This window comes from Mesoplodon densirostris, chromosome 5, assembly GCF_025265405.1.
Source record: "Mesoplodon densirostris isolate mMesDen1 chromosome 5, mMesDen1 primary haplotype, whole genome shotgun sequence".
Classification (NCBI taxonomy): Eukaryota; Metazoa; Chordata; class Mammalia; order Artiodactyla; family Ziphiidae; genus Mesoplodon; species Mesoplodon densirostris.
The window spans coordinates 90,910,204-90,934,455 of record NC_082665.1 but is presented as its reverse complement, the minus strand read 5'-3'; the positions used below and the strand labels follow the sequence as shown (position 1 = coordinate 90,934,455).

General features: G+C 38.0%; 1 protein-coding gene across 1 annotated transcript in view; it reads left to right on the top strand.

Moving 5' to 3' along the window:
• Positions 1 to 24,252, top strand: part of WDR49 (WD repeat domain 49) — a 142,323-nt gene that overhangs the window by 5,539 nt on the left and 112,532 nt on the right. The window contains 4 exon segments of the mRNA XM_060098829.1: positions 18,364 to 18,371; positions 19,842 to 20,274; positions 23,561 to 23,679; positions 24,159 to 24,216. Coding sequence (XP_059954812.1) covers positions 18,364 to 18,371; positions 19,842 to 20,274; positions 23,561 to 23,679; positions 24,159 to 24,216 — 618 coding nt within the window.

Sequence of the window (24,252 nt, the reverse complement as noted above, 5' to 3'; positions counted from 1 at the left end):
TTTTATTTCCATTTCTCTAGGAGGTGGGTCAAAAAGGATCTTGCTGTGATTTATGTCATAAAGTGTTGTGCCTATGTTTTCCTCTAATAGTTTGATAGTTTCTGGCCTTACATTTAAGTCTTTAATCCATTTTGAGCTTATTTTTGTGTATGGTGTTAGGGAGTGATCTAATCTCATAATTTTTTTTTTTTTTTTTTTTTTGCGGTACACGGGCCTCTCACTGCTGTGGCCTCTCCCGTTGAGGAGCACAGGCTCCAGACGCGCAGGCTCAGCGGCCATGGCTCACGGGCCCAGCTGCTCCGCGGCATGTGGGATCTTCCCAGACCGGGGCACGAACCCGTGTCCTCTGCATCGGCCGGCGGACTCTCAACCACTGCGCCACCAGGGAAGCCCTAATCTCATACTTTTACATGTACCTGTCCAGTTTTCCCAGCACCACCTATCCTTCTTTCTGAACTGTCAGGATTCTCCCAGTTCATTAGGGACCCGCCTTCTCATTGCTCACTGTATCTTCACTATTAAGTTACCCAAATGGACAGGCCTTCCTGGCTATGGCTCATGTTCCAGAACTATTCTTACCTCTCGCTTCTTTCTTTTCTACCCCAGACATCACCATTCCAAACACATAAATAAAATCACCCATCTTTGTTTCATTCCCTTTCCTCAGAACTGTTAGATTTTGCTTGCCTCTGTCAAAATATGAGACAGTCCATGAAGATCATTTAAAAAAAAATTTTTTAAGGTAAGACTGATAGTTAAAAACTGTATATTATGGAATCCAATAAAGTTCCAAAATTAGAAAATCTTTATTTTTATAAGGTATGCAAACTGTGTAAAATATATAATAGCACATTCATGATAAAACTTATTTCTTGCTCATATAGAGAGCAGATATTTCTAATAGGAAGGCAGCTCCAAGTAGGGATTCTGGTCCCCGGGCTCCTTCCATCTTCCTCCTTCCACAATGGCCATATGTCAAGCTAGTCATGGGGGAAGAGCATGAAGGAGCACGTGGGGAAGGGTTTTGTGGGCCAGGTTCCCGTCCCAATTGCAAGGCCATCTGGAAAGTGTAGGCAGGCGTGTGCCCAGAAAACAGTCTCACCCACAATCCTTAGAGTTACTGGTAGGAAAATTTCCATCTCTCCTAATAAACCAGCGTGCTTATTTCATAGATTAAGGAAAGTTGTGTGCCTAATGGTGTTTTGTGTTTTGCCTTAGCTGCTAGGAAGTTCAAAGCTAAATTCAGTGTTCAACCGATACAACTATTCTTAACATAGATTTTTCTGGAACAATTATCTTCTATTTTCATTATATGATCCTTGCTCTTTTATCTTTGCTTTAATGGTCCCTATGTACCTTCTATTGCAACTGAACTAAAACTCTTTCTAGAAATCAGTGGAGGTAAAAATGATGAATAAAAATTTAATATCTTTGAAGTTCAGTAAGATTTTATAAAACACTTCTGTAGGTATCGTGTTATTTGATCCTCTCACCAGCCTGGAATGTAGGCAGGGCAGATATTTTTATTTCCCATTTACACATAAGGAGAATAAAGCTCAAAGATATTTAATTGAGTTGTCCCATGGGGCAGAGCCAGGACTCTGGGGTAGATTGCCAACTTCCCAGCCCATTGTATGGCATGGCTCCCACTGGCCACCAGGCAATCTCCCTTTGAGATTTTCTCTAAGGAATAGGAATCCAATAGAATAAGTACTTCATTAACAAAACGAGCATGTCAAGTTAGTAGCACACAGGCACTGTGCCTTGGTAACTTGGAATTAATGCACAATTAGCAAATAATCAACACTTCCTACAATAAAATCAATGCAGAGAAGGGTGGAAGAATAAAAGGGAAAGGTAGGAATAACTCATTGCTTTTTTATTATTTTTTTCCTTTCTAAAGGCATTCAATGGAGGCTTGAGAGAAAGTAAACAGGTAAAGCTTAATCTATAACTTTATTCCATAGTACAGAGTACATTCAGCAATCTCAGTCAATCCATCACCTGCTAAACAAAGGCAGCAGGGCAGAGCATTTCTCGCCCCAACTCCCTTAGTGGAATCCAAAAAACCTATTTTGGATGGCAGTAGAAAATCAGTGAACCCTGCAGGCACCCCCTCCTCAGCATTAAGGTAATATCGTGAAGACACATCCAACAGCCCTGCAGCTGGCACAATTGGAAACCACAGAGGAATTCTTTGGTGGTTCTGTCTGAGTTGCTAGAATTCATGGGTGAGGTTAACAAACAAGGTCATCACCAAAACACAAGCAAGTGAAGTCCTTTGTCAACACATATGAAAAATCGGTCTTCCTGAGCACTGCTGCCTTTGTGCTAAATTTTGTGACAAGTGCTAACGGCTTCATGCCTTTTCTAATTTCTCTGTGTGCTTTCATAACAGGTGCTTATAAAAATGAATCTTGGTCAGGGAGGCTGGTGAAGAGTGCTTTTGGGGGACAGACATTTTAACCTTAAGCTTTGGCCAGGACTGAAGCAGAGAAGGCAACCAAGAAACTGGTCATAACGGAGAAAGAAAGAAAGCAAAAGTGCCTATTGCTATTCATTTGTAATATATCAACTTAGCCAGACCTTTAGACCTAGGGCACAGCCTACCTTTGTAATTTCCTGAAAATTAAAAAAGGAACATGAAGAAAGAAAACTGGAGAAGTATAATTTGTGCTATTTTGATTTCACATTTGTCCTGTTTTAGCAAGTATAGCACACCCAATGATGAGACAAGACCCCACCAACTTTGTTGCTAGGAATAGGACTCTTCTGAATTGTCTCTTGTTGATTTCTGACCTTTGCCTGAAGCTCTGCCTCACTCTTGCTCAGACACGAATCCCTTGGGTCTTTTCTTCCCTCATCACGTCTTACCACCATATTATGGATATGCATCTTGTGAGATATTGATTCTCTGGGCATCAGCATTCTCTGCTGAGGACTTCCAGGGACACGGTTTTCCTCTACTCCATCACCTCCCATGTTCTCCCTCCCTAATTCTCTCAACACCCTTGAGGAGGCCAGGTTGTCACACTGGTCTTCCTCCAGATCTGTCCAATATGGTGGCCATGGGCCACATGTGGCTATTTAAGTTAAAATGAAATAAAGTTAGAGTTTAATAAAATAAAAAATTCAGTTACTCACAAGCACCAGCCACATCTAAAATATTCAGTAGGCTCACGTAGCTTGTAGGCACCACATCGGATAGTGCAGATAATAGAAAATTTTCTTCATCACAGAAAGTCCTATTGGATAAGGCTGTGTCAGATCTTTCTCTTGGTATCCTACTACCTTGTTCCCCTTCCTCACTTCTGGCCACATTTATATGGCCAAGGGGCTACTTTCAGCACCTTAATCCCCCTGGAAATATACCAGACTGCTCATTCCTTAGAGCCTGGAGGCCAAACTGATTATTGGCCCCAGAGATACCAGAAAATATTTTCCTTTACTTTAGTCTAAGACCTATCTCTCCACTTTCCTAGGGCTGTAAAGAATGGGAACATCCATTTCTTTCAAGGGAATCCTTACCTCCACCTTCAAGGCCCCCTCCCCTCACCACTGATATTCAGTCTGGATTTATGGTTCCAACAAGTCAGTCACAAAATTACCTGACACTGGCACATTACCCAAATTGTTCATGCTGGTGGTATTTTAGTTACTTGAATGCTTTAACAGTATTCCTGTTTTAGGACCTATCAAATGCTGGTGCCTCATGTTGGAATATTCCCTCTTCCCTCCCCCCAATCTCCAGCCAACTCCTACTCATACTTCATGTTTAAATACCACCATCCCAGAAAGTCTTCTCTCACTACCCAGGCTGGGTTAGCACTTTATCCTGTTCCTGTTTTCTCTCTTCATAGCTCCTGTGTGTTCTTTTCTTTCTCTAATTGCAGATGCTCTGATTAAGTACAAGTAGAGCCATGTAGAAGGATCAGGCTGGCAGAGAGAAATCAGTGTGAGACCCTAGAGCATGGCGACCCTGGGTGCAAATGAGATTATCTTGAGGAAAGAGCAGAGTGTCTAAAACAGGATCTTAGGGGAATCCTTCAAGGGGGTAGAGAAACAACTGGAGTCCATACCATAAATAAAGAAGCAGGGTTATTTCCTGGAAGTTGAGGGAGGAGAAACAAACAAACAGAAAAAAGGGGTGCAGTCAGGCATATACAATTTTTATGATTCCTATTTATTTAACAGTTCCTTTATTTTATTTTTTATTTTTTGTTTTTTTTTGCGGTACACGGGCCTCTCACTGCTGCGGCCTCTCCCGTTGCGGAGCACAGGCTCTGGACACGCAGGCTCAGCGGCCATGGCTCACGGGCCCAGCCGCTCCGCGGTATGTGGGATCTTCCCAGACCGGGGCACGAACCCGTGTCCCCTGCATCGGCAGGCGGACTCTCAACCACTGCACCACCAGGGAAGCCCTAACAGTTCTTTTATTATTAAAAGAAAAAGAAGGAATACATTATTTTCATTGTACAAAATCAAAGTTACACATGAAAGTCTCCTCTTACCATGGCTTACCCTTAGCAACTACAGTACCCTGGGTAACTACTCTTTTTTTTTTTTTTTTTTTTTTTTTTTTTTTTTGTGGTATGCGGGCCTCTCACTGTTGTGGCCTCCCCCGTTGCGGAGCACAGGCTCCGGACGCGCAGGCTCCGGACGCGCAGGCTCAGCGGCCATGGCTCACGGGCCCAGCCGCTCCGCGGCATATGGGATCCTCCCAGACCGGGGCACGAACCCGTATCCCCTGCATCGGCAGGCGGACTCTCAACCACTTGCGCCACCAGGGAGGCCCATGGGTAACTACTCTTAATGTTGCATACTTCTAGTGTATTTTTCATTCATTTCTACCCATATATGCATGTACACATATCACATGTAACTTTATTTTACATACAGTGTATTTTACATATCATATATATTACATATTTTATTTTGTGCATTCAAGGAAGAGTGCCACATAAATAGCTGCTAACCATGTGAAAAGATACTTCAACTCACTAGGAATTGGATTTGAAACTCTAATCAAAAAAGAAGACATCCTTTTTCATTCATCAGCTTGGCAAAGATTAAAAAGATCAATAATATTTACTGTTGGCAAAGAATCAGGGAAATGAACACTATTAAATTGTGAAGGCTTTTTTGGTAGACAATTTTCTGGAATATATCAAATGTAAAATGTATCAAATGCATACTTTTTGAACCAGCAAGTCCAATTCTACAAGCTATCCTAAATAAATTATGACAGGTACAGAAATAAAATTTGTATAAAAATATTCATTGTAATATTGTCAATAAAATGGAGTATTTAAAATACCCCAAATATTCATCAATAAATTAATGGATAAATGAATTATGGTATACTTCTACTACTCAGCTATTAAAAAGAATAAGGAAGACATAAGATTGCCAAGATTTACTGTTCAGTGAAAAAAAGTAAATTGCAGAGCAGTGCATAATCATATTCTAAAATGAAAAGTGTGTGTATTTTCCATAATTGAGACCTTGTGTGTCAAGGTCTCAATTATGGAAAAATAGAACTGTGCTTGTAGCAGGGTAAGGTATGGCAAATGGCTTTGTGGACTCCTTATCTATACCATAATTCAGTGCAAAGATAAATGTTATTAAAATGTCAGTATATCTTAATAGCCTAAAGACTTGGTGTTACTATTTTCTAAATGTATGGTCTAACGATGCTGAATTTAAAAGCAGCACATTTTATACATACTTTGTCTCTCTATGAAGTAGTTTTCTCCATCACCTTCCTTTCATTGAACTTTAGCATTAAGAGAGAGACTATAGAGAGCCATTGTTGCCTTTATTTTTCAGGTGAGGAAACAAAAATCCAAATGAAGGGATTTGTCCATTGAGTTGTTGGCAAAACCAGAACATCACCCAAAGTGGCCTGATTTCCATTTTTGTCTCTTTTCCCTTAGTGAACAACGCTGAACTTTACTCAAATTTATTTCTCATCTTCCAACATTATTTTACACAGTATGATTCTATAACTTGACCATTGTTCACTACTCTGACCCCCTCCCCAAACCGGCTATTATTGTTAAAACAGATGAGCACCACTTCTACAATTTAGATGAGAATATTAACAATACATTCATTCATTTACTGATTCTTACAACAGATATTTATTGAAAGTTTACCCTATGGAAGTTGAAAACCGCTGAGACCCAGACCTTCCCTCATGGAGAGCTATACTGACAAATAAACTTGGAGTTATTCTGTAATCACTCAGTGCTCTGAGGAGAGAGCAATGTTGGGGGAGCACATAGCTCACATTGGGGAGGGGACTCTGGGGAGGCTTCCTGGAGGAAGTAACATCCAGGCTGCCATCTGACAGAAGGGCATCACTCAGGCAGGTAAATGGGGCTTGGGAGAGTAGTTTTCTAGAAAGAGGATGCGAAGTACAAAGTTTGCTTGAGCAGAAGCAGTGTGATGCTTTTTGAAGAAGTCAGAAAACTCATCTGCAAAGGGGAAAGGAAGGAAAGATAAGGCTGGAGCATCAAGCCAGAACCATCAAGAAGGCCTTAGAGAACTGTGTTAAAGAGACAGACAAAGAGACAGACAGATAAAGAAGATGTGGTACATATATACAATGGAGTATTACTCAGCCATGAAAAGGAACGAAATTGGGTCATTTGTAGAGACGTGGATGGACCTAGAGATTGTCATACAGAGTGAAGTAAGTCAGAAAGAGAAAAACAAATATCATATATTAATGCATATATGTGGAATCTAGAAAAATGGTACAGATGAACAGGTTTGCAAGGCAGAAATAGAGACACAGATGTAGAGAACAAATGTATGGACACCAAGGGGGGAAGTGAGTGGTGGTGGTGGTGGTGGTGGGATGAATTGGGAGATTGGGATTGACATATATACACTAATATATATAAAATAGATAACTAGTAAGAACCTGTTGTATAAAAAATAAATAAATAAAATAAAATTTTAAAAAATGTATGCACCCTTATGTTCATTTCAGCATTATTTATAATAGTCAATATGTGGAAGCAACCTAAGTGTCCATCAATAGATGAATGGATAAAGAAGTGATACACACACACAAATAAATAAAGAGGCGGATATTGGGGGACTGTATGGAGCCCCTGACATGTTTTAATCATGGGAATGCCATGATGGGATTGGCATTTTGGAAATGATCACTAAGGCTGTATTTTTTGAAAATGGTTCGGGGGTGGAGATGGGAGCAGGACCGAAAGAAGGCGGAGAGACCACTTAGAGGGCTGGTACAATGGCCTGCCTGCACAACAGAGATTAGTGGAGAGATTCGGGAGTGATGCTGCACAGAACTCGTTGATCAATTGAATGTATTAAGGTGGTAACATACATTGAGTTGGGGAACACAGGAAGAGAAATGAGTATTTTTTTTTCTCCTTGAACTTTTTATTTTGAAAAATATTAAACCTACAGAAATTTGAAAATGGAAAGACAAGTGCAGTGAATATATACCCTCCACCCAGATTCAGTAATTGTTAATATTTTGCCTGGGTAGCTTATAAACAACAGAAATTTATTTCTCACAGTTCTGGAGGCTGGGAGTCTGAGATCAGGGTACCAGCCTGGGTGGGTGAGGGCCCACTCCCAGGCTGTAGACTTCTTGTTGTGTCTTCACATGGTGGAAGGGGCTACGGAGCTCTCTTTTATAAGAGCACTAATTCCATCTATAAGGGCTCCATCTTCATAACCTGTCACTTCCCAATGGTCCCACCTCCTAATATCATCACACAGGGCATTAAGATTTCAACTACAATGTTGTGTTAGTTTCTGCTGTACAGCAAAATGAATCAGCTATACGTAATGTATATCCCCTCCTTTTGGATTTCCTTCCCATTTAGGTCACCACAGAGCACTGAGTAGAGTTCCCTGTGCTATACAGTAGGTTCTCATTAGTTATCTATTTTATACACAGTATCAATAGTGTATATATGTCAATCCCAATCTCCCAGTTCATCCCACCCCCGCCTTCCCCCCTTGGTATCCATATGTTTGTTCTCTACATCTATGTCTCTATTTCTGCTTTGCCAATAAGTCATCTGCACCATTTTTCTAGACTCCACGTATAAGTGATATTATACAATACTTGTTTTTCTCTTTCTGACTTACTTCACTCTGTATGACAGTCTCTAGTTCCATCCACATCTCTACAAATGGCACTATTTCATTCCTTCTTATGGCTGAGTAATATTCCATTGCATATATGTACCACATCTTCTTTATCCATTCCTCTGTTGATGGACACTTAGGTTGCTTCCATGTCCTGGCTATTATAAATAGTGCTGTGCTGAACATTGGGGTGCATGTATCTTTTTGAATTATGGTTTTCTCTGTGTATATGCCCAGTAGTGGGATTGCTGGGTCATATGGTAGTTCTACTTTTAGTTTGTTAAGGAACTTCCATACTGTTCTCCATAGTGGCTGTATCAATTTACATTCCCACCAACAGTGTAGGAGGGTTCCCTTTTCTCCATACCCTTTCCAGCATTTATTGTTTGTAGATTTTTTTTTTTTTTTTGCGGTATGTGGGCCTCTCACTGTTGTGGCCTCCCCCGTTGCGGAGCACAGGCTCCGGACGCGCAGGCTCCGGACGCGCAGGCTCAGCGGCCATGGCTCACGGGCCCAGCCTCTCCGCGGCATATGGGATCCTCCCAGACCGGGGCACGAACCCGCATCCCCTGCATCGGCAGGCGGACTCTCAACCACTTGCGCCACCAGGGAGGCCCTTGTTTGTAGATTTTTTGATGATGACCATTCTGACTGGTGTGAGGTGATACCTCATTGTAGTCTCGATTTGCATTTTTCTAATAATTAGTGATGTTGAGCATCTTTTCATGTGCCTCTTGGCCATCTGTATTGTCTTCTTTGGAGAAATGTCTATTTAGGTCTTCTGCCCATTTTTGGATTGGGTTGTTTGTTTTTTTTGATGTTGAGCTGCATGAGCTGTTTGTATATTTTGGAGATTAGTCCCTTGTCAGTTGCTTCATTTGCAAATATTCTCTCCCATTCTGAGGGCTGTCTTTTCATCTTATTTATGGTTTCCTTTGCAGTGCAAAAGCTTTTAAGTTTCATTAGGTCCCATTTGTTTATTTTTGTTTTTGTTTTCATTATTCTAGGAGGTGGGTGAAAAAATATCTTGCTGTAATTTATGTCAAAGAGTGTTCTCCCTATGTTTTCCTCTAAGAGTTTTATAGTATCTGGCCTTACATTTAGGTCTCAAATCCATTTTGAGTTTGTTTTTGTGTATGGTGTTAGGGGGTGTTCTAATTTCATTCTTTTACATGTAGCTGTCCAGTTTTCCCAGCACCACTTATTGAAGAGACTGTCTTTTCTCCATTGTATATTCTTGCCTCCTATGTCATAGATTAGGTGACCGTAGGTGCATGGGAGGCCAAATTCTTCAGCAGAAGAGCTGAGGAAGAGATTAAGGGTGTGTGTATATGTGTGTGTGGGGGGGGCTGTATCTTAGTGGCTTGAAGCCACATGGAGGGAGGTTCATGAAAAACTAACAAGTATTTATATCTATATTTTATCAATGGCTGTGTTGCCTATGAGATTTTCTCAATGGCCCTTTATTGCCATGTCTCCGTCTGCTCTCTTGTTGTCTCCCATCTTGTCCACGTGCCCTTTCTGACACTATTCTCTTCCCATCTGCTTAAACAAACAACAAAACAAATACCAAATTCTTCTTCTCTCCTTTAGAGCAGCTTGAACCTTTTGCTTTCTTGATCGATGTCTTTCATGGGCCTCAGGTTTCACTTTCTAACTAAATAGAAGTCTCAAGAAATTTTCTCAAACAAAGATATTTTGGCATCAAATATTAACTTGGTACATTTTTCACCTTATAAGAACTTGAAAGAATCCACTAAAAGATTTAGTTAAAGGATTTTAATCTTCTTGGTAAGAACCATTTCAGTGGAGGTGAAGGGAAAGAAGCTGGACTGCAAAAGTTGAGTAAATTGGAGGAGAGAAAATTGAGACAGTGTGTGAACATGATTGCTTTGAGATGGTTGTTTGAAAGGAGAAGGTGGGACAGTAGCTGAAAGCAGATGGGAATGTCAGGGAAGATTTTTAACAGTTCAAGTAATTTGATTATGTTGAAATGCTTATGAAAAGGAGTCAAGAGAGAGCAAGAGAAGAGAGTCACTGAAGTGGTGGGGGAAGGACATATCCAGGAAACAGGAGAATTTCTGTTACCACAGGAAAGAAGGAAGGAAGGAAATGGCTACAGGTGCAGGTCAAACTCTATGTGCGTGCAGAAAACTGAGGAAGTTCCCATCTAATTGATGTCCCCTACCCCTCTTCCTCCTCCTCTCTATTTTCCTTCTTCATTGCTGTGAATTAATAGTCAGACTTCTGTGTTAGGAATGGACAGGGAAAGGATGAAGTAGGTGTTTGAAGAAAGTGAAAATAAGGGTAAGAGTTCTGCCAGGAAACATGGAAGCGTTCCTAGTAGCATAGGAGGGACCTTTTGAGGTTGGAGATCATACATTTTATTACTGTGACACCATTCTGTCCATTTCTGTGATATTTGTTCAGCAGCCTGGATGTAGGCATGGAGAAGATGTTTTTCCAGGGCTAGTGTTTCACTAGACATCTGGGATGGAAGTGTGGCAGAGAAAAGGAATGAGTATAATGGCCAGAGGTTGGTTGAAGTGTTGGATTTCTGGTTTGAGAAGAATACGAAGAGCAGGAAGGAGCTGGTAATTTGGTTTAAAAAATTTTCCTCTGGAACCTGGGTTGGAATCTTTCTGACTTTTTAGTCATTTCCTGCTTACTATATTGATTCAGAGTTCATATGTAAATTTTAAGTAGACCAGCAGAAAGCTTTAGGGTTCTAAGTAAATAGATTTTAGCAAAATTGCCTGAGACCATTTGGGTATACACATTCCAACCTCATATTTTTCTGTTTTTTTGATGAATGTGCTATCCTAGAGAGAATCAGATTTTGTTGAAGTCAACATATTTGTGGCATGATGAAAGTAGTTAGGAATTGGAAATCCTAGATTCTAAGCCTATTTCTGACAGCAGTGAGCTATGTGACCTCAGAGAAGTCTTTTTAATTCTCTGGGCCTCAGTTTCTTCCTTTTAAATGAAGGGTTTGGTGTAGATTCTCTAAACTTTCTTCCAGCTCTAACATGCCTGAAGTTCATGGATGTGTGCAATTCTTTGACTCTGTCTGTGGTTTCCAGTGAAGAGAGAGCAATTGGTTTTAAAAACAGTATATGTTTATCCTACTGTAAGGATATTTCCAAATGAAGATCAATGAAGCTCAAATGTCTCTTGGCTATACCATTCCACTGGTCAGGCTCATCCCTCCAAGTTTTTAAGCTTAGGCAAAACAGATGATAGTGATAAACATGGTTTAGGTCCATAGCAGAAAATTAAAGACTTCCATAGACTTAGAGAAAAATATTATGACACTTATACTTCTCAGGGAATATGATTTTTATTTAAAAGAGAGAGATTTATTGACTCTATATCCTGCAACTGCAATTCACTTCTAATTTACCAGTTGAATAGGAAATCTACCTGTTGAATTTTTGGTTTGGGAGAGTTTAGTTCTAAACCTTAAATTCAGTATGGGGGTTTCAAGGCCTGTGTCTTTGTTAGTCACAAAAATTTAACTCCATTTAGATTGGTAAGCTCTTGAATCATTGATATCATAATGTAAATGAAAATTAAAGCCAACTAAAATCCATTGCAGCAAGAAAAAATAGCAGTATGAACCTTGGCTGGCAGACTAGTCTCTTCTGTTGTTCAATCTCTCATGGATGTTCATTGGTAGATAAAAATTGCAAAGGATGATATAAACTGATGCATCTGTTTGAAATAACATATCTAATCTTCTGCTCCAGAAGTTGTTCACAGGGTTTGACAGCAAACTCTAATACATATTCATAACCAATGCACTTTGTGACCAAGGGAAATTGAAGCAAGTGCAACGGAATGAAGTGTGAGGAAGCAGCATGCCAATTTTAAACTTAATTCTAGGGCTTCCCTGGTGGCGCAGCGGTTGAGAGTCCGCCTGCCGATGCAGGGGACACGGGTTCATGCCCCAGTCCGGGAAGATCCCACATGCCGCGCAGCGGCTGGGCCAGTGAGCCGTGGCCGCTAAGCCTGCGCGTCCGGAGCCTGTGCTTTGCAACGGGAGAGGCCACAACAGTGAGAGGCCCGCGTACCAAAAAAAAAAAAAAAAAAAAAAAAAAAAAAAAATTTAATTATAGAGATGGGGGGAAGGATGCACTGAGATAGTATATCTTCATCCAGCTGTCATGGAGCTTTACCCAAAAATCATGTTACCTATCTGATAGAAGAAATATTATTTTTGGTTAATTACTTGATAAAATCAGCAGATTCTGGGGAAAACAAGATTCTGAGATCCTATTAAAAACTCTTTTTTTATGTAGAGAAAAAGAAGCACTGCAGAATTTTAATCATTTAAAAAAAATTTTTTTTTCTGACTTAAGAAAGATTTCTGGTCCACACAAGATTTCAGTTCATGGAATGTTTTTGACATGTTTAAGTCCTAAATTCAGTTTGAAATTAGGAAAAGCAATAATTAGTGTTATTCTTGTGATTTTTTTACTTTTGGTAATCTAGAGCAATGTGTCATTCAATGTGATCAGCATCCCTGGGCTCCCCACTCTAATGTAAGTACTCGAAGAGCATAGACTTCAACTACCTTGTTCAGAGCTGGTGCTGAGGGCTTAGAATAGTGTTTGGCATGGAGAAGGCACTTACTAAGTGTTTGTTGAATGAATGAATAAATAAATCTACCTCATGATACCTTGTATGATGTACATGTTCAATATATATTTTATTACTAAATAAATCAATGGATGGAAATACTTCTCTAAGTGGTTTACAACTTGCCATTTGACATTAATTTTCAGGATCTGAAAGTAAATACTCAACAATATCAGGCAGTGAAACTTGGGTCAGTGACATGTTAACCGACTATCAGCTTTGACAAAGGAGAAAATACCCAGATTTCTGACTAAATTGGATTGTGCTCTCTCTGTAGTAGGACTTGTATTCTTGTATTGGGAAAGTATTCTTGTATTCTTGTCTTGGGGAAGTCCCTGTTCACAGAGTAGGAAAAAAAAGAAAAAATTTTTGCCCTCATTTCATTATAAAATATTGCTATAGGAAAAAGTCGAGGAAAAAACAAAGATAAACAACATTTCTAAGAGTCAACAGATTTGGAAATATTTGTGTCTGCTTTGGGAATGTTTGATCTGTTTTGCCAGCAAGTATGTCAATGTTCAGCCTTACTAGAACTATTTTTTAGAAACCAGTTGGTGACTCTTAAGAAGAATGAGAATACCCCAGCTTGGTGAGGTATAGGCAGTCTCATACTTTGTTAATGGAAATGTAAATTTGTTGAGTCTTCTGGAGGAAGATTTGGCAAAATATATCAAAAACTTGTGCAAATTCTTTGACTCAGCAATTCTGCTTCTAGGGAATTTCCCTCAGGAAATAATTGGACAAACAAGCAAAGATGTATGTGCAGGAATGTTTGTTGCAGGGTTGTTTCTATGAAACAGGAACACATTGGGAACAATTGAAGTTTTTATTAACAGGGGTTATAAATTTTATGCCTTTCCATAGACTATTCTGTGGCCATTAAAATGATGTTAAAGACCAATATATATTATACAAGGCATAGCTTCATGGTACGATGTAAAATGGAAAAAGCAGCACACAAAGGTATGTAAATCATGACACCATTTGGTAAATAATGCACAGGTATTTCTGTTTCTGCCTAGGAACAAGTCTGGTAGGCTGTTGGCATTACGGAGGATTTTAATTTTTGGCTTATCTATATTTTGTCTTTTCTATAGTAAACAAGGATTATTTTATGCAAAAAATAAATAATTTTTAAATGTGTTGGCACACTCATATATTGCTAATTGAAAGTATGTGATCTCTTCTTGGTGAAAAAAAGGGCTGTCAAGTTTCTTAGAAAGGGTATATTTTCAGAATTTTGTGCTTAGCCTTAGTGCTCAGTTTTTATATAAGTTACAGTGAAATCCAAATCTTAACAAAGCTCAAAAGCTGAAGAGAATGTAACAGAGTTCATGCTTTTTTTTTTTTTTTTTCTTAAAGACAGCTCAGAAGAACTGACTGTAGTTGCAGAAAATGCTTTCTAGGTAAAAGGAGATGATTTTTAGAATATTCTTTGAAAGGGATTCAGGAAGACAGGAAGATTTTCTAAAGGTCTAAAGTCGTGCTTGCTGAGATAATCAGCCAGACATTCTGAGTATATTAGCTTCCTTGCAAGAACAATGAGAGGCCATAGCTGGTTATTTTCTTACTCATAGTTACATAGACATAGCAAAATAAACTTCTTAACATCATCTTAGGAAGAGCTGAATGAGAATACATTTTCTAATGGATCATTCACTCTTCAATTTTATTAGAAAAGGAGTTCTAATAGATGCAGAGATACTAATTATTACTCAAAAAGACCAGACAGAGAATCATGGCTAATAGGAGTGAAAGGGTATACTTTAAAACATTATGAGGTAGTTTTTATTTGGAAGGCCTACATTCAAATTAGAGCAAATTGTCTATGGGAAGAAGGTTTTGTTAAAGCCATACTAATTAAATTTTCAGTTGAAGGAACTGAGAATTATTTTATGCTCTATGTTTTATAATGAAATCCAATTTCATAAATTCTTTTTTTTTTTTTTTTGCGCTACGCGGGCCTCTCACTGTTGTGGCCTCTCCCTGTTGTGGCCTCTCCCGTTGCGGAGCACAGGCTCCGGACGCGCAGGCTCAGCGGCCATGGCTCACGGGCCCAGCCACTCCGCAGCATGTGGGATCTTCCCGGACCGGGGCATGAACCCGTGTACCCTGTATCGGCAGGCGGACTCTCAACAACTGTGCCACCAGGGAAGCCCCAATTTCATAAATTCTTAATATTTCCCTAGCTAGACTAAATATATGCTTGTGAATTTAACTTGATGTGGATGTGTCTTCAACAATAATAAATATTGTTTGAATAAAATTGTTTAATGTGGGACTTCCCTGGTGCATATTTATTTAGAATGAAGGATTTTCATGGTAAAACCATGGTTTTATTTTAAAACTAAAAGCAAAAAAAGCTAGTGAGTGAACAATTAGTAATAGAATTGCCAAGTATGTCATACAATTGTGCTTCTCTGTCACATTTCATAAATTGGAAGTATTTCTCAAAATTTCCCCCAGTGCATATTGGCATTATCAATGTGCAGAAAATTATAAAGTTGATCGTATATGTTACTTTGGGGAAGAAAATTAATTTTCTTCTTTGTTTATGGTCTATTTGCCATTCCATATTCTAGAATGTAAAAAAGAAATTGTCTTGGTATTTGTCAGTCAGAACAGTTTCTTGTTCGTAGAAATAAAAATAAATTACAAACTTATAGGAAGAAAATAAGGTTTGGCTTTAAAATGCTTTTTGTTAAAGGGATAATGATATAGATTTGAGAGTCTGATTGATGTCATTACATAATAGTTTAAAATTGAGATCAACTTGACTTAGCTTTCAGGAACAGTTTGCAGTTTGGGCTCAAATGGAGTGTTTTTAAGATAAGGTTTCTTTCCGTACTCAAGATCTGGGTCACTGAAAAATTTCCATCATCTAAACTTTTTAGTCTAAAAATAATTTAACAAAGTTAAGAATGATGGACTTCTGAGTAGTTCAAATGGCTAAATACCAATTATTTCTCAGAAAGTTAATTTAATTAATTAAAAGCTTAGACTAACTTCTATTAAACACTTGATTACTTAGTTCTCACACACGTGGTATCTCAGTTAACCGTTTTTATTAAGACTATATTTTTAGAGCAGTTTTACATTCACAACAAAATTAAGGGGAATGTACAGAGGTTACTCATATACCCCTTACCCTGAAACATGCACACCCTCCCCCATTATCCACATCCCCACCAGAGTAGTACGCTTGTTACAACTCATAAATCTACTTTGACACATCATACTCACCCAAAAAGTCCAGTTTGCATTAAGGTTCACTCTTGGTGTTGTACGTTCTATGGATTTGGACAAATTTATCATGACATGTATGCGTTAATGTGGTTCCATACAGAGTAGTTTCACTGCCCTGAAAATTCTCTGTGCTCTGCTTATTCATCGCCCTCCACCACTCTAATCCCTGGCAACCACTGATCTTTTTACTGTCTCCATAATTTTGCCTTTTCCAGAATGTCATGTAGTTGGAATCATACAGCATGTAACCTTTTCAGATTGGCTTCTTTCTGTTAGTAACATGCATTTAAGTTTGCTCCATGTCTTTTCATGGCTTGAGAGCTCATTTCTTTTTAGCACTGAATACTATTCTATTCTGTGGATGTACTATAGTTTATTTATCCATTCACCTATGAAGTACATCTTGGTTGCTTCCAAGTATTGGCAATTATGAATAAAGCTGCTATAAAGATCACTGTGCAGGTTTTCGTGTGGATATTAGTTTTCAAATCCTTTGAGTAAATTCTAAGGAGTATGATTGCTGGATCTACATATGGTAAGAGTATGTTTAATTTTGTAGGAAACTGCTAACCTCTCTTCCAAAGTGTCTCTATGATTTTAGGTTGCCACCAGCAACGTATGAGAATTCCTGTTACTTTACATCTGTGTCAGCATTTACTGTTGTTAGTGTTCCAGATTTTGGCCATTCTAACAGGTAAGTAGTAATATATCACTGTTGTTTTAATTTGCATTTCCCTGATATGATATGGAACATCCTTTCATATGCTTATTTGCCATCTGTATATGTTCTTTGGTGAGGTATCTATTAAGGTCCTTGGCCCATTTTTAATTGGATTATTTGTTTTCTTATTGTCAAACTTTAAGAATTCTTTGTATATGTTGGATGAATTATTTATCAGATGTATCTTTTGAAAATACTTCCCTGTATATGGCTTGTCTACTAATTCTCTTGAAATTGTTTTTCATGAGAAGGTTTTAAATTTTAATGAAATCCAGATTATGAATTCTTTCTTTCATGGATTGTGCTTTTGGTGTTTCATCTAAAAACAAACCTAAATGACCAAACTCAAGGTCATTTAGGTTTGTTTTTATGTTATCTTCTAGGAGTTTTATAGTTTTGTGTTTTACATTTAGGTCTGTGATCCATTTTGAGTTAATCTTTGTGAATGGTATAAAGTCTGTGTCTAGATTCATTTTTTTGCTATGTGGATGTCCAGTTATTCCAGCACCATTTGTTGAAGATTTTGTCTTTTCTCCATTGTATTGCTTTTGGTCCTTTGTCAAATATCAGTTGACTGTGTTTATATGGCTCTATTTCTGGGCTCTCTATTCTGTTTCATTGATCTGGTTCTATATTCTTATGCCAATACCACACTGTCTGGGTTACTGAAGTTTTATAATAAATCTTGAAGTTGGGTAGAGTCAGGCTTCCAACTTTGTTCTTGTCCTTCACATTGTGTTAGCTCATCTCAGTCTTTGGCCTCACCATATAAATTTGGAGTCAGTTTTTCAATATCCACAAAATAACTTGCTGAGACTTTTATTGGAATTGCATGGAATCTATAGATTATTTTGGGAAGAACTGAGATCTTGACAATACTGAATATTCCTCTCTATGAACATGGAATATCTCTCCAATAATTTAGTTCTTGACTTTGCTGATAGGAATTTTGTAGTTTTCCTCATATAGATCTCATACACACTTTGTTAGATTTATATGTATTTCATTTTTGACAGTGCTAATGTAAAATGATATTATGGTTTTAATATCAAATTCTTCTCATTCATTGATGGTGTATAGGAAAGCTACTGACTTTTGTATATTAATCTTGTATCCTGCAATCTTGTTATCATCACTTCTTAGTTCCAGGAGCTTTTTGTTGATTCTTTCAGATTTTCTACATAGATGATCATGTCATCTGCGAACAAAGGCAATTTTATTTTTCTTCCCAATCATTATAATTTTACTTCCTTTTCTTGTCTTACTGCATTAAGTAGAGCTTCCAATATGATGTTGAAAAGCAATGGTGAGAGGAAGACATGCTTGCCTTGTACCTGATCCTTTGTAGGAATGCTACAAGTTTCACCATTAAGTATGATGTTAGCTGTATGTTTTTGGCAGATATTCTTTACCAAGTTGAGGAAGTTTCCTTCTATTCTTAGTTTACTGAGAGTTTTTATCATGAATAGGTGTTGAATTTTGTCACATGCTTTTTCTGCATTTACTGATATGTCATTTAACCTTCATAATCATTTTCTTGAGACTGATATTTTGCTATATCCACTTTACAGATGGGAGAATTAAGCCTCAACAGTGAAGTAACTTGCCAGTAGTTCCCACAGTCTCTGATGGAACCAGAATTAAATCTACAGTTGTTTGACCTGCTCTACAATATGCTGCCTCCCTGTGTTTACCATCAATTCTGACTCTTTGGCTCTGAGGTAGTAGAAAAACAGATTCTCTCATCATGAAGCTCACCGAACTAAACAGCCTATCAATATTAAGCTATATACTTATTTGAAATACAGATGCTTCTCATTATTCATGGATTCTGTATTTGTGAACTTGCCTACTTGCTAAAACTTATTTGTAACCCCCAAGTCAATACTCAAGGCACCTTCATGGTCATTCACACACATGTACAGAGTGGCAAAAAGTTGCAGTCTTCCAGTGTGCCGGTTCAGTGTTGAGGTCAAACTCAGTGACACCCTGCCTTCTTATTCCAGCTCTCGTACCATAAACAAGTGTCCTATTTGTGCTCCACTTGGTGCCAGGTTTTTGCATTTTGTGCTTTTTTTTGGTGATTTCACTGTTTAAAATGGCTCCCCAAGTGTAGTGTAAAGTTCTGTCTAAGTGCAAGAAGGTTGTGCTGTGCCTTATGGAGAAAATACGTGTGTTAGATAAGCTTCACTCAGTCTTGACTTATAGTAATGTTGGCCATGAATTCACGGTTAATGAATTAACAATATATATTAAAATGTCTTTCAGTGGAAACAGACATAAAACAAAATTAAGAATTGACGATGAAAATATTGTGACCAGAGGCTCACAGAAACCTAATGTTGTATTTCCCATAAAAGCCATGGTTCAGTATCTGCTAATTTAGTGTTTGCAAAGGTTTTATAGAACATAACTACCACGAATAATGAAAATCAACTTATAAGGTTTCACTGTCTTTGTAATGGTGTGTTCATAGAGGTGACTTCTTGCCCTTGGATTAAAGTGTCACTGTGATATCATTTTACTGGCTATGCTAAACTCTCTTCAGGGATTCACCCATTTTCTCTAAACCACTGTATTTGTTTCCTATTGATGCTATAACAAATTACCACAAACTTAGTAGCATAAACCTCACAAATGTATCATTTTACAGTTCTACAGCTCAGAATTCCAAAATGGGTTTTACAGGGCTAAAATCAATGTGTTGTCAAGATTGTCTTCCTTCTGGAGCCTCTAGGGGATAATCTCTTTCCTTACCTTGTCCAACTTCTAGAGGTCACCTGAAGTCCTTGGTTCATAGCCCTGCATCACTCTGACCTCTGCACTCATCATCATATCAAACCTCTGACTCTCCTATCTCCCTCTGCCAGTTATAAGGACATCTGTGATTGAGGATGTCAGCTTGTAGGTCTGTCAGTTATTTGCTCTGCAGCCCCAATTCATTTAAGTATAGCACCATTATAAAGTAGGTGTTTTTCTTTGCATCTTGGAAGAATCGCTGATTAGATCCACCTTTGGGGGTAGCACAGTGCTCTGGTATTTAGGATGTTTTCACTGATGTCTTGTTTTTTTTCCTGTTTCTAGCCCTCAGAGCCAAGTCAACCATTTGTATGTCCAGAGAAGAATTTGTGCAGAGGATGACAGAGATTGTTGGTTGGGGCACAAAGGAAGAATATGGAGAGCTCTTTGATAAAGTGGATGTGGCCCAAGATGGCTGTATTAATTGGGACAAGCTGACTTCATTTATGCTGTTAACACTTTATGAGAAAGATGAACAAGCAAAGGCAATGGTGGTTCCCCAGTGGAAAGACCTTGAATTCCTCCCGGTGAAATGCAAGGACACCATTCAAAAAGTAATTTTCTTAACAAGTTCAAGTCGTTATCTGATCATCAGGAAGGAAGGTTTAGTAGGAATCTGGGGAGAGAATTTAAAGCTGCAAGAAATGCTTCCCATCATTTCAGATGCCAACAAGCTTAAACACCTGTGGCTGACAAGTATGGCTTCTCTGGAAAATGAAAACAAGGTACAGAGTCTTTATAAATAAATTTATTGCTTGTAAAAGGGGGGAAATGATAGGACAGGGCTCCTGATCAATAGCAAGTATAACACTAGCAGTGACAGAGAGCTGAATTACTCTTTTGTACCTCTCATCTCACCTGGAGGGAATGCAAGTAAATCCAATTCACAGCCTGTTCTGTGTGTGCCTTTAAATAACAAGGCTGATAGTGACTCAGATTGTTGGCTCTGTCCCCAGTGAGGCCATGCTGCATTACTAGCTGATAAGACCTTTATGACTGTAGTTTTTAGCAGAGTCTTGGATCTGTATGCAGAGCTGAGAGGCTATATCAGTGCATAGCACAGCTCAGTGCAATTTCAGGGAACTGCTTATCTGATGTTGACCACTGTACTAGTCAGTTTCTTAATTTTGATGGGTAGGGCCCATTCAGTCCAAATACCCTCATATAACTAGACCTATGAGAAAGATAACATATTGAAAGGAAAGTCAATTTGTGAGGGAAGAATGCAGCTTAAAGAATCCATATTCTTAGTATTTTACGTTAAGCAGATGGTAAATTTTACTATGAAAAATTTACGCTTACACACAAGCAGGGATAATCCCATTAAGAACCAATATCCACCCTTAGCCATTTACAATTCACAGCCAATCTTGTTTCACCTACATCTCCCCTCTATTGAAATCCAAAACATCCAATCATCTAATCTGTAAATATTTCAGTATTTTGAAAAAAGTCTCTCTTTTTAGCATAAACATAATACCATATCACATTTAATATCAATAGCAATAATTCCTTAATATCATCAAATATCCACTCATGTACATATTTCTGTCTTATGATTTTTTTAATAGTTTGTTAATTGTTTGTTTGATAGTTTGAATCACCTAATGACTAATAATGTTGAGTATATTTCCATGTGCTGATTTGCTAACTATTTATCCTTTTCGGTGAAGTGTCTATTCAAATCCTTTGCCCATTTTTTATTGAGTTTATTTTGTTATTATTGAGTTTTGAGAGTTCTTTATATATTCTGGTTATATGCAATTATATGATGGATAATTTACAAATATTGTATCCCAGTTTGTGCTTTGTCTTTTCTTTCTCTTACACTGCCTTTGATATTTCATTTTCAAGATTGTTCATTGCTAGTGAATATAAATAGTTTTTAAAAAGTAATCTTATATTCTACAACTTTGCTGAACTCACTTATTCGTTCTAATTGGTTTTGTTGTTGTTGTTGATTCCCTAAGATTTTCTGTATATAAGATCGTGTCATCTACGAATAGAGTTAGTTTAACTTCTTCCTTTCCAATCTGGATGCCTTTTATTTACTTTTCTTGCCTAATTTCCCTGGCTAGAAACTCCAGCACAGTTGTTGAATAGAAGTGGTGAGAGTGAACAGCCTTGTCTTATTTCTGATCTTAGGGAGAATACAATCAATTTTTCACCATTAAGTATGATATCAGCTGTAGGTTGTGTTTTTGTTTTGTTTTGTTTTGTACATGCTCTTTATCAAGTTTCTTTCTATTCCTAATTTGTTGAATATTCTTATCATGAAAATGCATTGGGTTTTGTTAAATGCTTTTTTGTATTTATTAAGATGATCATACCACCTTTTTCCTTTATTCTATTAATATGGTGTATTACATTAGTTGATATTTGTATGTGTTAAACTAACCTGGTATTCCTGGTGTTGGGAGGAAGAAATTTTCCTCTACCCTTCTAGGTTGGTCCAATAATTAAATTGAAATGAGACAGATTAACAAGGGAAATCAAACAAAAGTCTAATAACATGTATATATGGAAGGGACCCAGGAAAACTGAGTAACTCACCAAAGTGTCCAAAGACTTCACCTTAAATATTATCTTTAACAAAGACAAAAGAGGGTGTTGGGATGGTGGTTTGGGATTTCAAAGGGGATGAAGGCAATTTACATGAGGATGGAAAAGCAAATATATGGTATACAAATATTTGCTGGGCCATACAGAGATGCTGGGACTCAGAGTGGACTCTAGACCCTGAGTTTCTGCCATCACATCTAGCCCATGGTCTTTGCAGATATCTCTGGTGATAGCTCTATTCTAGGAACAGGCCCTTTATCCAAATTCTTCAGGCAGCTGGGGGGAGGTAAAAAGAAAAACTTCCTGAGTCTTCTGTTTCTTAAAAATAATCAACCTAAATTAATCCTCATGCCAAAGAGACACATTTTGAGGTGGCAAATTTTGTTTCCCTACACTGGTATAAATATTACTTGGTCACGGTGTGTAATCTTTTTTATATGTTGCTAGATTCTCTTTGATACTATTTAGCTGAAGATTTTTACATCTATATTCATTAGGAATATTGGTCTGCAGTTTTCTTTTCTTGTGATATCTTCGTGTGGTTTTGGTATTAGGAAACACTGGCCTCATAAAATGATTTGGAAAGTGTTCCCTCCATTTCTAGTTTTTGGAAGAGTTTGAGAAAGATTGGGTTTAATTCTTTAAATGTTTGATAGAACTTATTAATGAAAAGTCATCCAGGCCTGGAATTTTCTTTGTGGGAAATTTTTTTGATTACAAATTCAATCTTTCTATTTATTATATGTCTGCTGAGATTTTCTATTTCTTCTTGAGTTAGTTGAGGTAATTTTTTGTTTCTAGGCATTTGTACGTTTCATTTCAGTTATCTAATTTGTTGGCTTACAGTTGGTCATGGTATTCTCTTATAACCCTTTTCTTAATTTCTGTAAGGTTGATGGTAATATCTGCTCTTTTATTTCTGGATTTAGTAATGTTTATCTTCTCTCTCTTTTGGGGGGGTTAGTCTAGCTAAAGTTTTGTCAATTTTATTTACAAATGTATTTACCCTTTCTTAAATAGTTTTTAGGATTTTATTTGACTTAGGAAGGCTACTTACAGAATTTTTAGTAATTTATTTCTGTGAAAGCCTCTGCTTGCCTCATAAAACATGGTTTTTAAAGTTTCTGTATGGTTGTGTGATGCTGTAGCCCTCTATGTCCTTGTCTTTCCTGTGATTAGTTGCCTAGTCTCCCATGGGTGGAAGAAGTTGGGGGTCTGTAAAGTAGGGATAGGGAAGAAAGTGTGTTCAAATGGGAAAGGTTTTATCTTGCCTAGAATACTTGGTTAGAATAAAGCACATTTGTACTACCATGCTATACTTCTGTAATACATTAAGGACCCTCAGGTGCAAATGTTTGATTTGGTGCTAAGATTTGCATGTCTGCTTTTCATATTGTTTTCACTAAATCCATCAGAAATATTTTCTGATTTTCTACTTTGCTACTTTAGATAGCAGTGGCTTTTACAAGAAAAGAGATTTGTTTCTATGATCTGCTGTCCAAAGAAGAATTTCCTTGTCAATATAAACTCCAAGGCCTGAAAGGAACACCAATTTGCATGGATTATTGGTACGACCCTTTTTTTTTTTTTTTTAAACTGAAGTGAATTTTAATACAGAAAATGAAGACAGCATTTTGCAAATTTATCGCTCAAAGGGGTATCTCTATTTGAGGAAATCAAATACCGCAAAAAAAGAAAAAAAAAAAAAAAGAAAAGAAATGGTTACCAAGGTAATGCAGGTCAGGGGATCAAAGGTGAAGGGTCCCACATTATTAAAAAGAAATCCAAAAGGACGGCTGCATCATGATCTCTCATTAGTGTTCCAACGGTGCCTCTCTTTGGGTAAACTTGAACATTTAGGCAGACATTCAAGCAGCTTTTTCGGTAAAAAGATTTTTACATGACTACTATTGCTGTTCCCATGATCATCTTCCGGCTTGTTTTCAGCAGCCATTTCCCCTCCGCGCGCCACAGACCCCTCCTCCTCGCGACCGGGATCCGTAGCGCGCGCCTCGTACCGCCACCGCCGCTGCCGCCGGCGGCCCTCGTACGACCCTTTTGATGCCAATGAGTCAATTCTTTCTCTTGGGGACATAACCGGAAAGGTAAGTGAGGGAAGGATAAGGTTGAACACTATGGAT